This window comes from Plecotus auritus (assembly GCF_963455305.1).
Source record: "Plecotus auritus genome assembly, chromosome: 5".
Classification (NCBI taxonomy): domain Eukaryota; kingdom Metazoa; phylum Chordata; class Mammalia; order Chiroptera; family Vespertilionidae; genus Plecotus; species Plecotus auritus.
In genome coordinates this window covers 156,798,923-156,821,699 of record NC_137776.1, presented here as the reverse complement: position 1 = coordinate 156,821,699, position 22,777 = coordinate 156,798,923, and the positions used below count along the sequence as shown (strand labels likewise).

At 39.7% G+C, this 22,777-nt stretch overlaps 2 protein-coding genes across 2 annotated transcripts in view; one reads left to right on the top strand and one right to left on the bottom strand.

Moving 5' to 3' along the window:
- Positions 1-21,267, bottom strand: part of MELK (maternal embryonic leucine zipper kinase) — a 68,732-nt gene extending 47,465 nt beyond the window's left edge. The window contains exons 1-7 of the mRNA XM_080668199.1: positions 21,133-21,267; positions 13,454-13,549; positions 11,868-11,953; positions 10,045-10,161; positions 4,996-5,139; positions 4,035-4,103; positions 2,177-2,269 (exon numbers count right to left, since the gene is read on the bottom strand). Coding sequence (XP_080524325.1) covers positions 2,177-2,269; positions 4,035-4,103; positions 4,996-5,139; positions 10,045-10,161; positions 11,868-11,953; positions 13,454-13,511 — 567 coding nt within the window. The 5' untranslated portion in view covers positions 13,512-13,549; positions 21,133-21,267. The remainder of the gene's footprint in view (positions 1-2,176; positions 2,270-4,034; positions 4,104-4,995; positions 5,140-10,044; positions 10,162-11,867; positions 11,954-13,453; positions 13,550-21,132) is intronic.
- LOC308247959 (small ribosomal subunit protein eS24-like) lies at positions 14,005-14,458 on the top strand. Its single transcript, XM_080667837.1, has one exon. The coding sequence runs from the start codon at positions 14,036-14,038 to the stop codon at positions 14,432-14,434; it is 399 nt and encodes a 132-aa protein (XP_080523963.1). The 5' UTR covers positions 14,005-14,035; the 3' UTR covers positions 14,435-14,458.
- Positions 21,268-22,777: the final 1,510 nt, after the last annotated feature.

The following is a 22,777-nucleotide window of genomic DNA, read 5'->3' as shown; positions in this document are numbered from 1 at the left end:
GCACAAATTTCGTGCACCGGGTCTCTAGTATGCATATATGCATTACCTATGGACACAGACAATAGGGTGGCAAGAGCCTGGGGTGGGGTGGGAAATGGGTGGAGGGGAGCTATGGGGGGAAAAAAGAGGGACATCTGTAAGAATCTCAACAATAAAGATTAATAAAAAAAAAAATGGTTAAGATTTCATGTTATGTGTATTTTTTACCACAATTGGGGGGAGGAGATCTAGCATGATTCCAGAATTATGATACATACTCAGTAAAAGTGTTTTCCCTTTCCTACGATGCTCTGAGAAGGTGACAACACTTCTGTGGTATTTCTGCCAAAAATGCTTAACCTGAATTAATCATAAGGAAGCATCAGATAAATTCAAATTGAGAGATAGTCTACAAAATAACTGACTTCCTCAAAAATGTCCATGTCAAGGAAGATAAAGAAAGCCTAAGGAACTCTTCCAGATTAAAGAAGACCAAAGAAACAAGACAACTAAATGCAATGCATGGGCCTGGCTGGTGTTGCTCAGTGGTTGAGTGTCGACCTATGAACCAGGAGGTCACGGTTTGATTCCCGGTCAGGGCACATGCCTGGGTTGCATACTCGATCCCCAGTGTGGGGTGTGCAGAAGGCAGCCGATCAATGATTCTCTCTCATCATTGATGTTTTCTATTCCTTTCTTCCTCTCTCTAAAGTTAATTTAAAAAAAAAAACACACTTAAAAATAAAAATAAATGCAATGCATGAGTCCAAACTGAATCCTGGACTGAAGGGAAAATATAGCTGTAAAGGACACTATTGGTGCAATTGACACCATTTGAATATGAATTGTGGATTAAATAAATTATATCATTGTTAAATTTCCTAATTTTGACAACTAAAGTACAGTTATAAAAAGAGAAGACCCTTGTTTTTAGGAAACATACATAGTATTTAATGATAAAGAGGTATGTCCAATTCACTCTCAATTGGTTCAAAAAACAGTATATATATATATCATCTATCTTTCTTTTTTTTTTTTTTGTATATATATATATATATATATATATATATATATATACACACACACACACACACACAAAAAGAAAGATAGATGATAAGGCAAATAGGAAAAGATGTAAATAATTGTGAATTTGACCAAATATATACAGAAGTTTCTCATTGCATATTTGCAACTATTCTTTAAGTTTGAGATTATATCCAAATAAAAAGTCACCAAAAACAAGCTCCCATCTTAACGTTACAAATAAAGTAAACTGGCATATTTCCAAGTTTTAACACTAGTTCCAAAAGATACACCACATAAAAAGTGGATTCTGTAGGCAAGTAAAATTGAAACTAGCTATCTGTGATGGTCCCCTCCCAAAGGATCGAACCGTACAAGAACATATAAAGATTTGTAGATGTCCTGAACTAACGAAAACTGTTTATCCCAGCAAGCATTTCCTGAGTTTTTTTTGTGTTTTTTTTTAAATATATTTTATTGATTTTTTACAGAGAGGAAGAGTGATAGATAGTCAGAAACATCGATGAGAGAGAAACATCGATCAGCTGCCTCTTGCACACCTCCTACTGGGGATGTGCCCGCAACCAAGTTACATGCCCTTGACTGGAATCGAACCTGGGACCTTTCAGTCCGCAGGCTGACGCTCTTCCACTGAGCCAAACCGGTTTTGGCCATTTCCTGAGTTTTTGATGACTAAACATTTCTTACAATATTAATATCAGCAAAATTAGTATTCCAGAGAATGGAAGGGGCTATCTTGCAGCAGCTAGTGGTAAAGCAGGCAATGACCAGGCCTTCTGAGCTTGGCCTCCTACATTGCTGGCCTTCAATAGTTGGCTATGGACAAAGTATAGATTTTCTCTGTGCTAACCAGCATCTCTGAAAACTGACCCTGCACCCTGGCCTTGTGCTCTACCTGGCTGGACTAACCGGTCTAAACTATGGAACTGTTTAACACAAAAGCAACCACAAGAAGGATTCCAGAAATAACTCCTTGCTTTGTAAGTATACTATGTATTACTATATTTATTGCAACTTGTTCATTTCATTTTTCACTTTACATACTCACTCTCTGAACACAAGGATTACCTCATCACTATATCCCCAATGCACAGTGCCTGATTCACTACAGGTCACCAATAAGTGTATATTGAATTAACCAATGAATAATTACCTCTGATCCCAAATACGATTTGCCTTGTATTAATTCAGGTGCTGCATAAGCAAGACTCCCACAGCATGTCTGTAGATGGTAATCCTTGTTACCCTGCCGATAAGATAAAAATGAAACACTTATTAATTATAGTCCTCCAGAGAATTAAAACCTTGATAAACATTCTTTCAGCACAAGCAAAGAGAAGCTAGATGAAGAATCACCCCAAATAATAAAAAACTTCTGGGGCCAACCCAATATTCTCTGCCTATATGCATGCATGCACGTGTGGTTTCACCTTCTCTGGATTTCCAATACCACCACAGCCTAGCAGGAACAAAATCCTTTTCCCATGAGCGCAGCCAAGTCAGTTCATACTTCCCTAGACATCCATTTGCATAATAATCAGCTTAGCACACTTCCAAGCATCCATGTCTCCCCACCCCTAAGTACTCAAGGAAAAAAGATTATTTCTTTACTGGATGCTATTTCTAATATTAAACCTTTCCTGTAAATACAGAAGAGCTTTCTTTTTCCTTAGAGGGAAGAGAGCAATATGTTATACAGAACATTGCTTTGGGAGTCTGGTTTCTAGTCTCAGTTTTAACACCAATCATGACCTGAACTCCCAGATCCAGCAAAATGAGGAATCTGCTCAGCCTCCTCGGCTTTCCCACGGAAATATCAAGGCACAGTGAAAAATGACACTACTGCCCCACACTTGCCGTACAGAGTTCTACAACTGGCAAAGGATTTGTGAAATTGTGAGACTGCATTTACAACTGTAACAACATGCCCAGAAATGAGCTCTTCAGCAGAAAGCTGAGACAATCCTCTCTCTGCCCACCACTACTTTTTCAGATGGTGTCTGTGTGTGTCAAATCTGTGGCAGCCACAAGCAAAGGCTAATGGAGTCTGTCACAAACATTCTCCACTGCCTCCTGTGGAGAACATGGCTTAAACCAGTTTATCTGCTCAAAGTATGTTTTATCTTTATATACCTGTCAATCAAAAAAAAGCCTTCTATCATTTGGTGTCAAGATACAAGGCTCCACTGACAATTTCTGAAGTACTGAGGGAAGGAGAGAAAAATCAGAAAGAATCAGACATTCAGCTGGAAGGACAAAATCTGATTCCCTGTGCACCTAGCTAATTCTGATTGGGGCAGGAAATAACCGTGGGCTACAAAGGGCTTGGATAGGTCTGCAATTCCAACATTCTTAATGAGTGCAGACAGCTCACTGTAGAGACTGTGAGTACCATCATTAGAGAACTCAGGAGGCAGCCTCCAACAGGCAGCCACACAGGAGCTCTGCTGCAGACAGCAGAAGTGGAAAGTTCAAAGTCACCTCAAAGAGAAGGTACGCTGGAAAATGCCAGTCTCAACTGTGGAGTGCAAATTAAGAAAACACGTAACAGTATAAATTTAAAAACCCATATGGACTTTTTCCTTCTTTTATAAGGAAAGGGGACCATCTCTCAAAATGTAACTAACTGTTAGTTATATAACCATTTGGATAACAAAGAATAGATTTGCAATAAATTCCCCAAACTCCTGTGAACAAAGGCATCATCTAGTGGCAACATACTCAAACTGCAAACACATGATCAATTCAGCATTCATGCTGTGATGGCCTCATATCACTGCAAATTCTCTCAGCATACCCATGGGGTCTTCAGCAAGACCAACCCTGGACCTGGTGGTTGTCTTGGTTATATGTCAGAGTCATTTAGAGAACTCATAAAAGGGATGAAATTTAACATCCTTCGCAAAGGATGCAACCAGACTCAATAAATGCTTAGTGGAAGTCAGTGCAAGGTAACATACCTTAGTGTGCATTTACAAAGAAAATAGATGCATTTTTATTTCTGCACTTACCTTGGGTTTCGCACAGAGACCAAAGTCAATCAGCTTTATTTTATGATATTCATCAAACAACAAATTTTCCTGGAAAAACAAAGATCTTTTCATAACTATAATGACTTCCTTATAACACATCCCACCTCTAGCCATTTCTAAAAAACAATTTAAGGTTTTTATATTTAAAAACCTGGGTATACTAGAGTGAAAATCATTTTAAAAAAGAATGAAAGCAGAAGAAGTATAGAAAGGGAGAGAGGAGAATGTTGATAACTATATCCCACTTGCCCTCAAAACACATTAGCATAAACCATTTTCTCCTTAGTGCTCTAAGGTTCAACTACAAGCAAACAATGTGTGCTAAAGGCAAATTTAAACAAAAGAGTGAGCTCAAATCTTAGGGTTGAGTATAAACAATAGGAAAAGGATAGTAACACTGCCATATTTTGTTGGGCCTTTTCTAGGTCCCTGACCCTAGTACCAAGCTACATTAATATCCATGTTCACCACCATTCATATTAGTCAGAGCCTGCAGTCTTAAGAGTATTCACATTTTTATTCTGTCCTTGAAAAGTATTCTGCCCCCACACTGAACTGTTCCTGTCTGAGGCGTAATGGAATGAAAATTAAAGGAAGATGGGGTTAAGAAGAAAACTGAATGGAAAATAGTCAATGACAATATACTTAAAGAAAGTACTTAAAACTCTTGTTTCCTAGAGATAAAATTCTGAAGTTTATATTCCATGGCTGATTACAAAGACATTTATAATGTCACACCCAATTGGCAGATAAATAGAATGTCAATAGTAAGTCCATTGAAAAAACCCTACCAGAAGTCAAAAGGAGCAGGGGGGGGGAGTGATATATTATAGTGGGGGTTACGGTGAGCAAAGATAGATTCTAAAGAGAAAGAACCTAGCCGTAACAAGTAAATAATGTTGAACTCTCAGGTGACCATCTAACTGTGACAGTCACTTACCGGTTTGAGGTCCCTGTGAGCATAGCCCTGGCTGTGCATGTAAGCAACTGCAGAAACGATCTGACGGAAGACGACACGGGTCTCCTCCTCTGACAGGCGATCCTGGGAAATTATGTAGTCAAACAGCTCTCCTCCAGGGCAATACTTAACAGCAACAGAGTCACACAGATATTGTTACTACTTACAAAACTCACGTCAGAGGAATCTTCTATACTAATAAAAACCTATGTGGTCGTCACGCCCTCACGCTGTGATGCCCTCACACCGTAACAATCCATCACCAGGAGACTGTGTGCGCAGCAGGCGCGCATGGGTGGGCAGGGCTGCGTGCGCGGCGAGGCGCATGCGGGTGGGTGGGGACTTGACGCTGCATGAGCGGGGCAAAGGCGGGTCCTGGTGGCTCCGGCCTACCTCTTTGGGGCAATCCATCAAGGAGCCCTGGATGGGTGGGTGGGGCCTACCTCTTTGGGGAGATCGATCGTGAGGCTCCCACACTGTAAGAGGGTACAGGCCAGGCTGGGGACCGCCCTCCCCCGGCAAGTGCACGAATTTTGTGCACCGGGCCTCTAGTTGAAAATAAAAAACATACTTCAGCCCTAGCGGGTTTGGCTCAGTAGATAGAGCATTGGCCTGCGGACTGAAGGGTCCCAGGTTCGATTCTGGTCAAGGGCACATGCCTGGGTTGCAGGCTTGAACCCCAGTAGGTGATGTGCAGGAGGCAGCCAATCAATGATTCCCTCTCATCATTGATGTTTCTATCTCTCTCCCTCTCCCTTCCTCTCTGAAATCAATTAAAAAAAAAAATTAAAAAAAAAACATACTTCACTTAGAGATAGTAATTAAACTTAAGCAAGGGAACTGAGTGAGGCATATTCAAAAATACACTCTCAGGATCAAACAAATCAACAATTATTCCAGAAAAGAACAACAGCTCTTGATCTCAAGCTTTTATTACCAGTAAGTAGAAGTAGAATCAACTACCACTAATTTTTAAGTTCACTCAGGGTTTTATATTTCTACTAGAGGCCCGGTGCACAAAATTCGTGCACAGGGGGTAGGGGGTGTCCCTCAGCCCAGCCTGCACCCTCTCCAATCTGGGAACCCTCGAGGGATGTCCGAATGCCCGTTTAGGCCCGATCCTACCAGGATCGGGCCTAAACGGGCATTTGGACATCCTTCTCACAATCCAGGACTGCTGGCTCCCAACTGCTCGCCTGCCTGCCTTCCTGATTGCCCCTAACCACTTCTGCCTGCCAGCCTGATCACCCCCCTAACCACTCCCCTGCCAGCCAGATTGATGCCTAACTGCTCCCCTGTCAGCCTGTTTGCCCCTAACTGCCCTCCCCTGCAGGCCTGGTCACCCCAAACTGCCCTCCCCTGCAGGCCTGGTCCCCCCTAACTGCTCTCCCCTGCAGGCCTGGGTCCCCCCCAACTGCCCTTCCCTGCAGGCCTGGTCGCCCCAAACTTCCCTCCTCTGCTGGCCTGGTCACCCCTAACTGCCCTCCTCTGCAGGCTTGATCGCCCCCAACTGCCCTCCCCTGCTGGCCTGATCACCCACAACTGCCCTCCCTTGCAGGCCTGGTCCCTCCCAACTACCCTTCCCTGCTGGCCATCTTGTGGAGGCCATCTTGTGTCCACATGGGGGCAGTCATCTTTGACCACATGTGGACAGCCATCTTGTGTTGGAGTGACGGTCAATTTGCATATTATTCTTTTATTAGATAGGATGGCAAAGTACTAAAACCCCTTCTCATCTTAAGGAAACACACATTTTGTGTAGTTATCTGAAACCAAAAACCCAGCAGCAATTATTGCTTCTCCATCCGGAAGACCAGTGACTTTAAGTCTGTACCAGGAGCCCAGCTCTACAGAGGCTCCTCAGAGCTTGTTGAGAATGGATACCAGCTTTAGGCTTTCCATCCCTTCTTCTCCAGAGCAGCTCCATGTTTCTGTAAACTGGGGTTTCCATTTAAGACTTCATTTCATTTTAGCAATTAAAATACTATCACTAGAGGCCCAGCGCTTGAAATCCTGCATAGGTAAGGTCCCTAGGCCTAGCCTGTAATCAGGGTCATCTTCCGCCCATTCACCAGTCCCTAGTCCCGCCCCGCCACTGACACCCACCCCAGTTCCCCGTGGTTCCCCGATCGCCATCCAGCAATCAGAGCCTGTGGGCTCGGGGGAGGGAGCAAGAGGTGGTCAATGCACCTCATAGCGACTGGTCGATTGGTCGTACTGGTCATTACACCATTATTGTCGCTGGCCTTTTATTATTTAGGACAGTATATAGCTTCTGACCTCATAGTTCCATGTTTAGAAATTGTTCCTATAGATATACTCTCACACCAAAACCAACACACGTTCAAGATCATTCACTACCGTAGCTGTTTGTAACAACAAAAGGCTGGAAACAATTCAAATATGTTCACACTATGTAAATTATGACACAGGTATAAAATGGAATTCTATGCAACCATAAAAAAAAATTCTTGCCCAGGCCAGTGTAGCTCAGTTAGTTGAGTGTTGTCCCATGCACCAACAGGTCACTGGTTCGAGTCCCAATCAGGGCATATGCCCAGGTCATGGGTTCAGTTGTGGGCTCAATACTCTGTAGGGGGCATGCAGGAGGCAGCAATATTCTCTCATTGATGTTTCTTTCTCTCTCCCTTCCTCTCTCAAAAACATAATTTAACAAAAGAGGAAGCTCTTCATGAACTGAAATGGAACAATCTCCAGTATTAAATGAAAAAGCAAGGTGCAAGAGTATATATTGATATTGTGACTTGCAAAAAGCATTCTGCTGAACAAAAGGAGCTAAACACAAGAGTACAGTCATATGATTCTATTTGTATCAAGTTCTAGAATAGATAAAACTAATATGTGGTGACAGAAATTAAATCAGTGGTTGTTGAGAAGAGCAGTGGGTAGATGAGGTTACAGGGATTAACAGCAAAGGTCAGAAGAAACTTTTCCTATGTGATGAAAATGTTTTATACCTTGACTGGGGTGGGAAGTACATGGGTGTGCACCTTTTTCAAACTGTACACCTAATGTGTGCATTTTATCATATATGAATTATACCGCAATAATCAATCTTTTTCAATGCTATCCAATAAAATTTAGATTAAAAAGCCTACTTTATATTTTCAAATAAAGAAATACAAAGTAGAGCGAAACAAAAACATCAAAAATCTCTATAAATGCACATACGTAGACAGTTTCCAAGCTAAAATGTTAAGTGAGGGAAAAAATACAAGATACAGAATGACATAGTATGTGACCATTTGTGGGGCAGAAACTAATAAGCTACACACACATACATATGTACAAAATATAAACAGGCATTTGTAAATGGAAAATCTATAGGAAACACAAGAAAAGTAAGTGATTTACTCAGGGGAAAAGAAACTGGATGACAGGGATATGAAGAGGGAGAATTTTACTTTTTAATATATACTCTGTTATACTTATTCAATTTTGCCCTAAGATCATGGAAGGGTTTTTGTTGGTGGTGGTTTTGTGTGTGTGTTCTTCTTTTTAAGTATTTAATTTGGACAAGGGAATCAGCATTTTAAAAAGACTTTAAAATCATACTATTGACCATGTGGGTGGACCTACAGTGTAATAAAGAGAAAATGGTTCTAGCTCCAAAACTTTCAGCATTATGAATTTTAAAATGTGCTTTTAAAACAGAGCTAATCTATGAAAATGATGTGCAGTTACTAATTATTTGGCTGAGACTAAGAAAAATGAAACAAGAGATGAATGATGCAAGTTCTAAAGACTTTAAACTTCAAGCCAAAAAGGGCAGGGAAAACTTAAATGAGTTTGGTTTGCATAATACATATGCTGAAGGCTTGTGGAATGAATTGTGTTCTCCAAAAAAGATATGTTAGAAGTCCTAAAACCCGGTACAAGTAAACGTGACCTTATTTGTAAACAAGTTCTTTGTAGATGTGATCAAATCAAATAACATCATATTGAATTAGGGTGGACCATTTGAAGACAGAGGCAGAGAATGGAGCGATGCATCTGTAAGCCAAGGAATGCCCAGGATTACCAGCAACCATCAGAAATTAGGAAAGAGGCAAAGAACAGTTTCTCCAGAATGAACCTTGCCCACACTTTGATTTCAGCTTTCTAGCCTCCAGAACTGTGAGACAATAAATTTCTGTTGTTTTAAACCACCAAGTTGGTGGTAATTTGTTACCATATACACCATATAAACTAAAATGAATCCTTCCCCCTAGGGACAAATTCTAACATATTCTGTCCATTAAACCACACCTCCCCATTAAGAGTGTATTAGAAAGGGTACATTTACAATGAATCTCCAATTTATAATAGATGTCTATTTCATCTAAATTGTTATAGACAGAACTCAAACAGGTAAAGCCTCAACATTTATTTAATATTTCAGGTGAAACGTACTTTTCTCTTAGCAACTGATAGTGAATGGAAATGGTATGAATGTTTGTTCCCACCCAAAATTCCTATGTTGAAATCCTAAACCCACAAAGATGTATTAGGAGGTGGCCTTTGGGAGGTGATTAGCACATGAGGGAGAAGCCCTCATGAAGGAAATCAGTGCTCTTAATAAGAGGCTCTGGAGAGTGGGGGGGGCGGGGGAGATAGGGGAGGGTAAAGGGAGAATAAACAGTGATGGAAGGAGACTTGACTTGGGGTGGTGAACACACAATGCAAAATACAAATGATGTATTATAGAATTGTATACCTGAAACCTATATGATCTTATTAACCTATGTCACCCCAATAAATTCAATTTAAAAAAAAAAAAAAGAGGCTCCAGGAGATCCCTTGGCCCTTCTACCATGTGAGGACACGGCGAGAAGGTACCAGCTCAGAACCTGGAAGAGAGCCTTCACCCAACCACGCTGGTGCCTTGATCTTGGAATTCCTAGCCGCCAGACGGTGAGAAATAAATTTCTGTTGTTCGTAAGCTTCCTAGTCTATGATATTTGTTATAGCAGCTCAAACAGATTAAAACAGTGAACAAACACAGTTAGGTCTCTGTAACATACTACAAACCTCAAGAACCATGAATATTTTGTTGGTTGTCTCCAACACATGGTAGAGTTGACATATATGCTGATGTCTCAGGTTCTTCAAGGCATCAATCTCTGTTTTGATCCGGGGCAAATCACTCTGTGGCAAAACATTGTATTAAATGTGCAATAAACCAATTTGGGAAGTGTTCCAAGAATCAATATAAAAAGATTAATACTGAGTAGCAAAAGCAATCATAACCTCAAAACAAATTGTTCCACAATACAGAAAAATATAACAAAACTTATTTGTATATACATAAAAAAGGCCTTGAGGGTTTTGTGAAAGACAAACTTAACATGGATTGATAACACAAAGTCCTCAAAATTTTTAAATCTCCAATTCCCTTAGAAAGTTTGCATTCCAAACAAAGAAAATGACAGAAACTCTATTTAGTGTGCATGCCTGAGCTACCACTTATACTCTTAGTAATGTTCCATAAAAATGTAGGTGAAAGGTATGAATATATTCACTGTCTCGGTTTTCCAATTATTCTAGGGGCTTGAAATTCTTCAAAATAAAAAGCTGGTTGGAAAGGAGGATAAGCCAAGCTGAAAGAATTTCAAAGTCCATATTAAAGACAAAAATATAGATATTCATGAAGTAACATGTAAAACTTTATTATAAAAAGGGACTCTATCTAATGATCTGTGGCTTAAGATCCAATTATCTAGGACCATGCAACCAGATGTCAGGTCTTGACCAAGAATCAATTGTAACTTTGACTATTTTAATATGATAATCTTTTTTTTCTCTTTGGGGAGAGTGGGAATTGGATAACTAAAACCCTGGAAGTAATCAAAATATTATTAAAGTACTAGGAAGTAATTAAAATAAGCATAACAACAGAAAATATAAAAACAAAATTAGAACAAATAAATTAATGAGTTAATGTTATCACACTGATGCTTTAGAATGAATTTTGAGTATCAGTTTGGTAATACACTTTGTAATAACAATACACATTTTGTTTGCTATTTAAGTATTTGTAGTGTTCAAGTGAATAAGTCATACTAAAGTTGCAACTAAAGTTTACATTGCTTAAGGAAATTAATTTAATCAGATTTATAATCACTGATTTCATTCATGAGGGCTCAAGAAAAAATGTTTCTAATGCCTTTTATTTGCTTAGTAAATATATTATTGAGCTCAATAAACAAAAATATTGAAGAGCCTGAATTATCAGTTGAAACTAAACCATATGAAGGATGATACACAGAATTAGAAAAAAAAAAAAAAGACCATTCAGGATGAGTACAAATACTGGATAGGGTATAATAGACCCAAAAAGATCAATAAAAGAGACAAATTTTCCCTCAATATTAAAAACAAAAAACTTTATGTACATTATAACCAAGATCACAAATTGAATGAGCTGCATTAGGAGGTAATGAGCATCTCAATCCTGGAAAAAAAGGCTGATCAAGAAAAGAAGGATTTCATTAGAGAACTACTAAGGTTATTTTGGATGAAATTCAAGGACATAAGATCCACCTATATCATAAAATAGGTAACATTGAGTTAGAATATTTGAATACCAAGAAACATCTTCAAGACCATGAAACAACTGCAGAAAAATGGATCCTACAGGTTTCATACATACGCCATTGCCTTGCATTAAAATTAAGGACAAAGTAACCCCTTCCCTCAGATTGCTTTTTAAAACCTGCCAGTTACACATAACTGGCAATTTAAATGCAAGAGAAATATTATTCTAATAATATTATTCTAGAACATTAGAACAAATTTGGGTTTTCATTCACAAAACTGATATATAAATATTTTTTAAATCATTTTTAACTTACCCCCAGTGCATTTTTATCCATGATTTTTATAGCTACCAGTTCTCCAGTAAGGATATGGCAGGCAAGTTTGACCTTTGCAAAGCCACCTAAGTGTAGAAAAATTATGAAGAGATAAGCAAGACTAACCCAAATATCAATAGCAGAGCAAACTGAGGACTCAGGCACAAACACTGCTCCATATGCTTTCAAAAGGCTCTATCAATCCATACTTTCCTATAAGTGTATGGCTCTTTCTTCCTGTTGCCTCCAAAGTGTTAGCCATGACCCTAACTTCTCCTCAATCCAATGAATAGCTGAAGATTTTTTTTTTACCATGATAGTATATTTTTAATTTTTTAACGAACAAGAAAACAAAATTCATCCTTTAGAAACATGCTTTCTAATTAACATTGCAATCAAATTTGCTTTATAATTAATATTGCCAGAACACAATGTAAAGTTGCCGGGACAAAAGTCAAGTAATATGAAACTTCCATTCAGTTTTAAAACTGAGAAGATGGCCGAAACCGGTTTGGCTCAGTGGATAGAACGTCAGCCTGCGGATTGAAGGGTCCCAGGTTCTATTCCGGTCAAGGGCATGTACCTTGGTTGCGGGCACATCCCCAGTAGGGGGTGTGCAGGAGGCGGCTGATCGATGTTTCTCTCTCATCGATGTTTCTAACTCTCTATCCCTCTCCCTTCCTCTCTGTAAAAAATCAATAAAATATATTAAAAAAAAAAAACTGAGAAGATGAACAATTATGCTTTAAAACTGTATCAAAAGTGGGAAAATTTCTACACTTAAGTATCTAAGAGAAAGTGCCAACTTCACATTTCTAAAAAGAAGCTCCTAATAGTCCCTCCCATGACCTTCCCCATCTCAGTAAATAGCAACTCCATTTCCCAGGTGCTCCGGCCAAAAGCCAAAGGGTGGGCCATCCTTAGTCCTTCTCTGTTGTCTCCTACCCCATATCCAAACCATCAACAAATCCCATTGGCTATATCTTCAAAATATATCAATCAATGGTAGTTTCCTTGAGGTAAAAAGAAAGGTACTGACTGGAAATGCTCTATGTCTTGATCTGATCAGGAAACATAGGCATATATATGTATGTAAAAGTCCATCAAGATTGGTGCACTTCGCATATTTGACTGTGTAATACCTCAATAAATCAAAATACACACACACGCACACACACACACACATATGTATATGTCTGTATACAGAATCCCACCCCTTTCACTACCTTCATTCACTACTATCAGCCTCGTCCAAATCACCAACATCTCTAGCATTGTTCACCTGCATTACTGAAATAACCTCCTAACATCTCTCTGCTTCCGCCCTTGCCCTTTTCTATCCAACCCTTTCACAAGCAAGCAGAGAGGGTAAGCCTTAGAAACAAAGATCAGATCACTCTCCAAATGACTTTTATTCTAAATAAAATGACTTACAAAGCCTCTCCTACTCCTTTCCTCTCCTTTACTCCACTTTTTCTAACTAAAGTAGGTTGAAGAATTTTAAAACTACGTAGTTTAGACTAGAAAGCTCGTGACGGCCCAAATAGTTGATCTATCCTCTCTCCCCAAGAAAAAATAACAATTACCTGTCCCAATAGTTTCATATATTTCATAGTATTTGAGAAGTTCATCATAATCTTTCATAGTCCTGCTGGAAGTTTACTCAAAATTACAAAAAGAACCTGTAAAACAGAAATAGTACAAGATCAAAAAAGGAACTAGTATGAGATTATGTCCTCCACTCTTGTAACTGCAAATAGAAGTCTTGGGCACATAGATGATACTGGAAAAACTGATTAGCCACATGAAAAAAACACTGGATTCCTATCTCCCACCATACATAAAAATCAATTTCAGATCAAGTAAAGACTTAAATGTGAAAAGTAAACCTTTAAAACTTTTAATAGGATAGTGTCATGATTTCCAGACAGAAGGGGATCTTTTAAAGTGCTAATTATAAAAATTCCATTAAACAATGTTAAAATTAAGAACTTCTGCACATCCAAAGGCATCATTTCAAAAAAATCATAAATGTGAGAAAATATTTGCAACACTTATAACAATGCATTTTTATACAGAATACATAGACTCTACAATACAGAAAAAGACAACCAAAGAAAAAAATAAGCAGCTCTTCCTCTCTGGCTGCTTGAAGATAAACCTTCATCATGAATGACACGGTAACCATCCGGACCAGGAAGTTCATGACCAACAGACTACTTCAGCGGAAGCAAATGGTCATTGATGTCCTTCACCCTGGGAAGGCAACAGTACCCAAGACAGAAATTCGGGAAAAACTAGCCAAAATGTATAAGACCACACCTGATGTCATCTTTGTGTTTGGATTCAGAACCCACTTCGGTGGTGGCAAGACCACTGGCTTTGGCATGATTTATGATTCCTTGGATTACGCAAAGAAAAATGAACCCAAACACAGACTTGCAAGACATGGCCTATATGAGAAGAAGAAGACCTCAAGGAAACAGAGAAAGGAACGCAAGAACAGAATGAAGAAAGTCAGGGGGACTGCAAAGGCCAATGTTGGTGCTGGCAAAAAGAAGGAGTAAAGATTCTTCGGTGACTTTATCTGTGATGGTTGTGCAGATTTTTCATGAGAGGATTAATAAACTATAAACTTTAAAAAAAAAATAAGCAAATGAAATACAAAAGCATTTCACAGAGAAACACAAATAACCAATAAAAAGATGAGAAAAAATGCCCTACTTCATCAGTCATTGGGGAACTACAAATTAAGATTCAATAATATACAATTGTAAGATACATATAATACATATTTTATTATTATGCTTCACATATTTACATATACTCTGAAGTACATATCATATACTCTTAAGTATATATCAAACAATATATAAAAATTTGTTGTGAAAGTCTTAGGTAGTTAATTTACCCTGTCTTCCTGAGTTTTAAAATTACAAAAAGACTAAGAGGAAGAGTATTCCAGAAAGAAGAAATTTAGCTGCAAAGATCCCAGAGGAAAAAAAAGTTGACATGTACTGAACTAAAACTACTTTTAGAGGTACCAGCAAATGGAAATGTAGATTTAGATCTGGGTTAGCCATATGGGAAAAACAACAAAAAGCACTGGATTGTCTCCATTTCACACATACACAAAATCAATTAGTTAGTGTAAAGACTTAAAAAAGATAAATCTTTACAATGCAGACAGTTAAGTCCTCACCCATACCAGCTAGGAGTGGTAAGAAGAAGAGGCAGAGAAAGAACAACTAGAAAACTAAGAATAAGAATACAGTTTCATGGAAGCCAAGAAGGAAGAAAAAAGTAAAACCATGAAAAGAAAGTTTCTGGGAAATATATTTCTAAATAAATTTTCTAAAAGTGCCCATACATAGGTCAAGTTCTAGGACTTGAGTAGGTGCTACAAAGTGGAGCTCTCTTTTCAGGAAGACATGGGGTGAAAAGTGAACCTACACAGAAATGATTTCTCAAGGGACTCTTGTTCCTAGAGGCTAATGTAGGACAAAACAAGATTTCAACCTTTGGAAGAGATGCCCCCACACCCCTTAGATAGACAAACAGGAATCAGAGGGGCCCAGGGAAATGGAGGTCACTGAGACAGGCACAAAGAATCTTCCATATAGTCCAGCACAGCACATTAGGGCTCTAGAGTTCACAAAGGGGCTTGAGGCAAAGATCCAGCTAGTGATGAGATCCTCCTTTGCCTGGCCTGTCTCCTGTGTACAAATCTCCCTCAGTGACCTAGCAGTGGATTAGCTCCGGCAGCACAGGGTTCAGGATGCCAGGACCCTATTCTAACAGTCTGAAAGGCTGGGCACAGCCAACTGGGACTTGGGAAGCAAAGTTCCACCTGGAAAGAGCAGAGCTCATACAGCTTGATCACTGCCTCTCAGTAGCTGAAACCTGGTGCTAGTGCTCATTTCTAGAGCTGGATAGTCTCCCTTCACCAAAGGCAGAGTTCCAGCAAGCCCGCTGAGGGCTCTGGGGTTGCTGGGTGGCCAGCATGACCATGTTCACTTCCTTCAAGTTCTCTGTTTTTCATCCTGTCTTATCTAGAGCTGAGTGATCAGCATGTTACTAACGTACAAAGTCCTGACTTTGGAAGACCTAGAGTGTGAGTTCAACCTCAGCAGTACAGTGGGTTTATAAAGAAAAAGAAGAAAAAAAAAGATGGAGTAATTGGCAAGGTCCTTATTACAGTGAGGATGGGTCATCTTCTTAAGTTGAGGTGGAGAAAAAAATGAAATGAAATTATCAAAAGCAAAGTTCCGCCTGGAAACATCATAGAAGACAAATCGATTCTCACTGGGCACCTAAGGGACAGGATTAGAAATACCCTTAACAGCAGTACTAATTCAAAAATCTTGGAAAGGGCATTTGTCAGTGTTGCTAATGTGGGAATGAAATAGAACCACACACCCTCCTCCCCCACAAAAGAAAAAGAAATAAGACTAAGAAATTTCAAAACAGTCAATAACAGCAGTAAAGGTATTGAGGTCAACACAATGCTAAGAAATGTTTGGAATCCTGATGACAGCGAAGAGAAAGAGCAGAAGATTGGAAATGGAGGAATGTCAGGCTATAAATCAAGAACCACAAAAAATATTTTCAAAATATCCTTTTAGGGGTTGGGGGAGGTAGAAGAGGGTAAAGGGGAATAAATAGTGATGGAAGAAGACTTGACTTTGGGTGGTGAACACATACACTATACAGAAGATGTATTATAGAATTGTACACTTGAAACCTATGTAATTTTATTAACCAACTAGAGGGCCAGTGCACAAAATTTGTGCATGGGTAGGGTCCATAGGCTGGCCAGTGATCAGGGCTGATTGGGGCCTTCCCAGCTGCCAGCTGGGGCCTCCCTTCATTCCGCACCATGGTGGTCAGGACACGTCATAGCAAGTTATCAAACTCCTGATCTCCCGGTCGAACTCCCGAGGGGACAATTTGCATATTAGGTAGATAGATAGATAGATAGATAGATAGATAGATAGATAGATAGATATAGATATAGATATATAGATATCACCCCAATAAATTCAATAAAATTTTAAGAAATAAAATATCCTTTTAAAATGCCTAAAGCACTCTGATTCCATGAACCATTTTACTCAGAGATAAAAGGTAAATTATTATCAGCAGTAAAAAGTCTTCAAAAATTTAGTCAGTGAATAGAACACTAGAGCAGAAGCTTTGGAAAGAAAAAATATCAAAACTCAAGAAAAACAATCAGCTTTAAAAAAAAACAACTGGTCTTAGTCTCAACATGAAAGCTGAAATACCAAGAAAGATAAAGATCATGGGCAAAAGACATGATCCAGTAAACAATATTAGCCATTTCCTAGGAAGGGATGGCATTGGACCAACTTAATAAGCAGGTTGACCTTTTAATCTAGCTTAACCTGCATGAATGGGGTAGGAAAACAGCAGAAGCACAGTCAGGTCCTCAAGCTGATGGAAAGTTGGTGATATAAAATGAAACATTTCTGCTTCCACTGGAGTGGCAAAAGTTACTCCAGGCAAGAAGACACCACAGAGGACAAATCCATTCTCACTGGGCACCTAAGGGACAGGATTAGAAATACCCTTAACAGCAGTACTAATTCAGAAATCTTGGAAAGGGCATTTGTCAGTGCTGCAAACGTCGGAATGAAATAGAACCACATACCCTCGCCCCCCCCCCAAAAGAAAAAGAAATAAGACTAAGAAATTTCAAAACAGTCAATAACAGCAGTAAAGGTATTGAGGTCAACACAATGCTAAGAAATGTTTGGAATCCTGATGACAGCGAAGAGAAAGAGTAGGAGACTGAAAATGGAGGAATGTCAGGCTATAAATCAAGAACCACAAAAAATATTTTCAAAATATCCTTTTAGGGGTTGGGAGAGGTAGAAGAGGGTAAAGGGGAATAAATAGTGATGGAAGAAGACTTGACTTTGGGTGGTGAACACACACACTATACAGATGATGTATTATAGAATTGTACACTTGAAACCTATGTAATTTTATTAACAACTAGAGGGCCAGTACACAAAATTTGTGCACGGGTAGGGTCCATAGGCTTGGCCAGTGATCAGGGCTGATCGGGGCCTTCCCAGCTGCTGGCTGGGGCCTCCCTTCCCCGGCTGCCAGCTGTTGGCTAGGGCCTTCCTACATTCCGCACCGTGGTGGTCAGCACACGTTATAGCGAGTTATCAAACTCCTGGTCTCCCGGTCGAACTCCCGAGGGGACAATTTGCATATTAGGTATATATATAGATATAAATATAGATGTCACCCCAATAAATTCAATAAAATTTTAAAAAATAAAATAAAATATCCTTTTAAAATGCCTAAAGCACTCTGATTCCATGAACCATTTTACTCAGAGATAAAAGGTAAATTATTATCAGCAGTAAAAAGTCTTCAAAAATTTAGTCAGTGAATAGAACACTAGAGCAGAAGCTTTGGAAAGAAAAAATATCAAAACTCAAGAAAAACAATCAGCTTTAAAAAAAAAACAACTGGTCTTAGTCTCAACATGAAAGCTGAAATACCAAGAAAGATAAAGATCATGGGCAAAAGACATGATCCAGTAAACAATATTAGCCATTTCCTAGGAAGGGATGGCATTGGACCAACTTAATAAGCAGGTTGACCTTTTAATCTAGCTTAACCTGCATGAATGGGGTAGGAAAACAGCAGAAGCACAGTCAGGTTCTCAAGCTGATGGAAAGTTGGTGATATAAAATGAAACATTTCTGCTTCCACTGGAGTGGCAAAAGTTACTCCAGGCAAGGAGACACCACAGAGGACAAATCCATTCTCACTGGGCACCTAAGGGACAGGATTAGAAATACCCTTAACAGCAGTACTAATTCAGAAATCTTGGAAAGGGCATTTGTCAGTGCTGCAAATGTCGAAATGAAGTAGAACCATACCACCACCACCCCAAAAAAAGAACAAACAGAAATCCTAAGACTAAAAAATTTCAAAACAGTCAGTAACAGCAATAAAGGTATTGAGGTCAACACAATGCTAAGAAATATTTGGAATCCTGATGACAGAGAAGAGAAAGAATAGATTGGAAATGGAAGAATGTCAGGCTATAAATCTGTTTGGAAAGTTGCCTGCTGTAAAAGTGGACTATCAGGTTCACTGGAGAGCAAATCCCCAACTAATGCAGTATTGCGGTATCCAGAACACAAGGGCTAAAGAGGAAACACAAAGGGAATGAAGTAGGCCTTTAAAAACACAAGAATCCTAATTGCCACTACTGCACGCCTAAATACCATACAAGGACTGGGCTGTTTCAACTTGCCACACACAGAGAGAAAGCAATCGGTAAGATGTTGGAATTCACTTTCCCTGACAAGGGATATAACAGTTTCATAATTAACTTCTTGACAGATTTCTCCCAAATGACTTTTGAACTTCCAGATCATGGGCCCTGACCAACTAGCAAAGATAAACTTTCACCAATGTAAGATTGAACCATGCACATTCTTTTTTACTTTCTTATATTTTCTTTATATACCCTTCCCTTCCCTCAAATTGGACTGTCTTTGCATACTACTTATGTGGGCCTGCATTATATCTATTGAATCCAGGGAACATCATTTTTGCTACTGTATAAGAAAATGTGTTTACACTGAAAACAGCTATAATGATAGATTTTACCTGGTTTTTAAATGTAGGTGTGGAGCTGGGATCCTCTAGAATTTGGAAATACTGAACACAGAAAAGACTTGTGACTGGAGTAATTCAACTTTATAGCTGCTAAAGGAGGTATATGATCAGTCAAAATGGAAGGCAGCCCCTCAAATGTAGATAATGAAGAAGGAAACTAGACCCCAATCAAACACCTAAATGTCCTTATTAGTGTGGCTAAATAGAATTGGGAGGGTAGGGTGGGTGGGAAGAGATCAACCAATGAACTTGTATGCATATGCATAACCCATGGACACAGATAAAGGGGTGGTGAGAGCCTAGGGTGGGGGGAGGTGGGTGGGAGCAGGCTGGAAGAGGTTAATGGGGAAAAAAGGAGGACCTATGTAATACTTTCAACAATAAAGATTTTTAAAATAAATAAATAAAAGTTTAAAAAAAGAATTGGAGGTCTTGAATTTCTCTGAGGAAACAAGAAATTGCCTAGATAATAGGAGGAGGTTAATCATTACATTTTATAGGACAGCAACAAATTGGGGACATTTTCTTATTCACATGGCATTCTTTAGGGCCTAAATTTTAGACTATGCTATTCATTGCTGAGTAATACATTTACCTTACCTAGTGAGCTTGGTAAGACACTGATCCTGAGGATATTTCAAATGAGAAGTAGAATACAGAATAGCTTATTATGTGCCTTGTAATACATTCAATTAACATTCTGTCCTGCTCCCTTGCAGAGGCTTCAGGGAGCACCAGCAAAGAGACATTCATGCCTAAAGGTGTTAAGGGACTGATTTACTCATCTTCTTGATCCACAGTAGATACAATGGAAAGATCCGCTGGTGAAATAAGCCCCTGAAGGTGCAATAAGGGCATTTCTGATTTCTTCCACACGATATGGTAAACAGAAACCAAAATATGAATTAAAAAATCACTGGCCTCTGAGCAAAACTCCAGGCACCTCTGATACACGCCCTCCTTCCACCTTCCCCCATTCCACAACCGAAGAGAAATAACAAAGGTGAAGCTCAAGAACTATTACTCATCCTAGGTGTCAGCGGCCTGATCACTCTCTTGGGATGCCTCCTTTGGGAGTGTCCCTTTTTCCCACAGGTTTCCTGGTGCGAGCTGCTCCTTTTACTGATACAGCACCGGGTGCATATTCCCCTTTTAGCGTGAGTCCCTTGGAAGCCACTACTTTGGGAAAGTAAAGGGAGAGGAAGGAATTGGACTGAGGGAAAGGGGTGATAACACATTACACATTTCCTTTTTACTGAACTGCCCCAGTAAACTGAGTTACACGAACAGAAATAACTGGAAACGCTTGAGTTTTTTTCGCAGAGACAGCGTCAAGGAAACGCGGCATCGGAATTCACATCTGTTGCAGCCTCCTGGGTGGCAAAGGCTTTGCCTGCACCTACTTTATTGTAAGTAAGTACGATCATTATCCCCACTTAGAGAGAAGAAAACCGGGGGGTCGGGAAAGCTAAATATCTCATCCAGGGAACGGGACCAGTAAGGTGGGGGCTCCGGTAAAATTCTCATCTGGGAGCAAACTGGGCTCTCGCTGCCGTCCCCCCGCATTGCCGGGACACCGGCGGGAGACACTGACCTGAGGGGCGGAGGGCCAGGCAGGGCGCGGCAGGGCACAGGGACAGAGGTGCCCGCTTAGGGTCCGGGCGAAGCTGAGAGTGCCAAGAGTTCCTCCGTGCCTTTTAGATCCTGCGGTTCACGCCGCTTCCGCCCGCCAAAGGAATCAAACCTCCCGGGCCGGAAGGGGCGGGGCGCGGCGGGGGCGCGCGCAGAGCCGGTTCAGTGAGGCGGGGGCGCGCGTTCGTCCTCGGACCGGAAGCGGGAAGTGCTTGTCTGGGAGTAGGAGTGGCAAGTGGCCCCTGGGGCAGCTGAGGTGAGTTAGTCTTCAAGCTGGGATAAGCCTTTCCCGCGGGGGTGGGGAGGGGGGCATGTTGAGATTCTCTGAGTGGCGTGGACATACAAAGTCTCCACAGAGCTCAACTCTCTTACGTTGTGTCCTAAAGTTGATCTGCAAAGAAGTCGCTAGTATTCACGGTTCTCATCCGAATCCTCCCCCGCAGATCTTACTGAAATGGGTTGCCACGAGGAATAAACACCCCCAGAAACCAAATTATCCATTAGATAACTCAAGGTACCGTAAATACCAACCCAGCATCATAATTGAAGTCTTTCTAAGACATTTTACTGTTGGGTCATTATGTGCATGAATGGTCATCGCTGTATAAATTACAATTGTAATGATAACTTGGTCCAAGAGAAAAAAAATGATAGCCACAGGGAAGAAAAAATATTAAGTATAAATATATATGTGTATTTTTATATGTATTTTTTAAATAGACTCTTTTTTTTTAGAACAGTTTTAGGTTCACAGCAAATTTGAGAGAAGATACAGAGATTTCCCCTAAACACTTTGCCCCCACACCTGCATAGCCTCCCCCAATAACAACATCTCCTACCAGAGCAGTACCTGTGTTACGACTAATGAACCTACATTGACATATCATCACCCAAACACCATAGTTTACATTAGGATTCCCTCTTGATGTTGTACATCTGATGGGTTTAAAGACAAATGTATGATGACAGGTGTCCACTATTACAGTATCATGCAGCGTAGTTTCGCTGCCCTAAAAATTCTCTGCTCTGCCTCTCTGTGAAGCTGAAGTACAATAGAGTGCTGAATAAAAGATTTTCAAGTCAAAATATTACATTAAGACAATATTCTGTGGAATAGAAATATGAGTAAGGAGAAAAAAAGAGGGAAAATAAACAAGTGTTTAAAAACAGGTTGTGTATTTTTGTTTATGTGTTATTTTTTAATGGATGATTATAGGTATCAAATCACTTCAGTATTTTTCCATCCACTGGATGTTACAGCTTTACTTTGAGAGGTTTACAATAATCCAGCTTTAAAAATATATACAGGGGTGGGCAAAAGTAGTTTTACAGTTGTGAGTATGTGAAGAGTTTATCCTTGTATTATTTATTAATTGTTGTATTATTTATTTGTATTACAACTGTAAACCTACTTTTGCCAACCCCTGTATTTACAGTAATCCTTGCGACCATTCGAAATCCCTTGTGAGAAAATGTAGATGTCTATTTAAAGTTTTTCAAAATTATTTTGAGTGTACACAGTCAAAAGAGTTTAAATATTGCTGAATTAAGGAGAATATGCTGCAAGAGAAAACAGTCCAGTGCAAGGAGGCAGGGTTCTGTGGGCC

What these genes read in the sequence shown, in the direction of transcription:
- LOC308247959 (XM_080667837.1), top strand. Translation starts at nt 14,036, where the DNA reads ATGAATGACACGGTAACCATCCGGACCAGGAAGTTCATGACCAACAGA.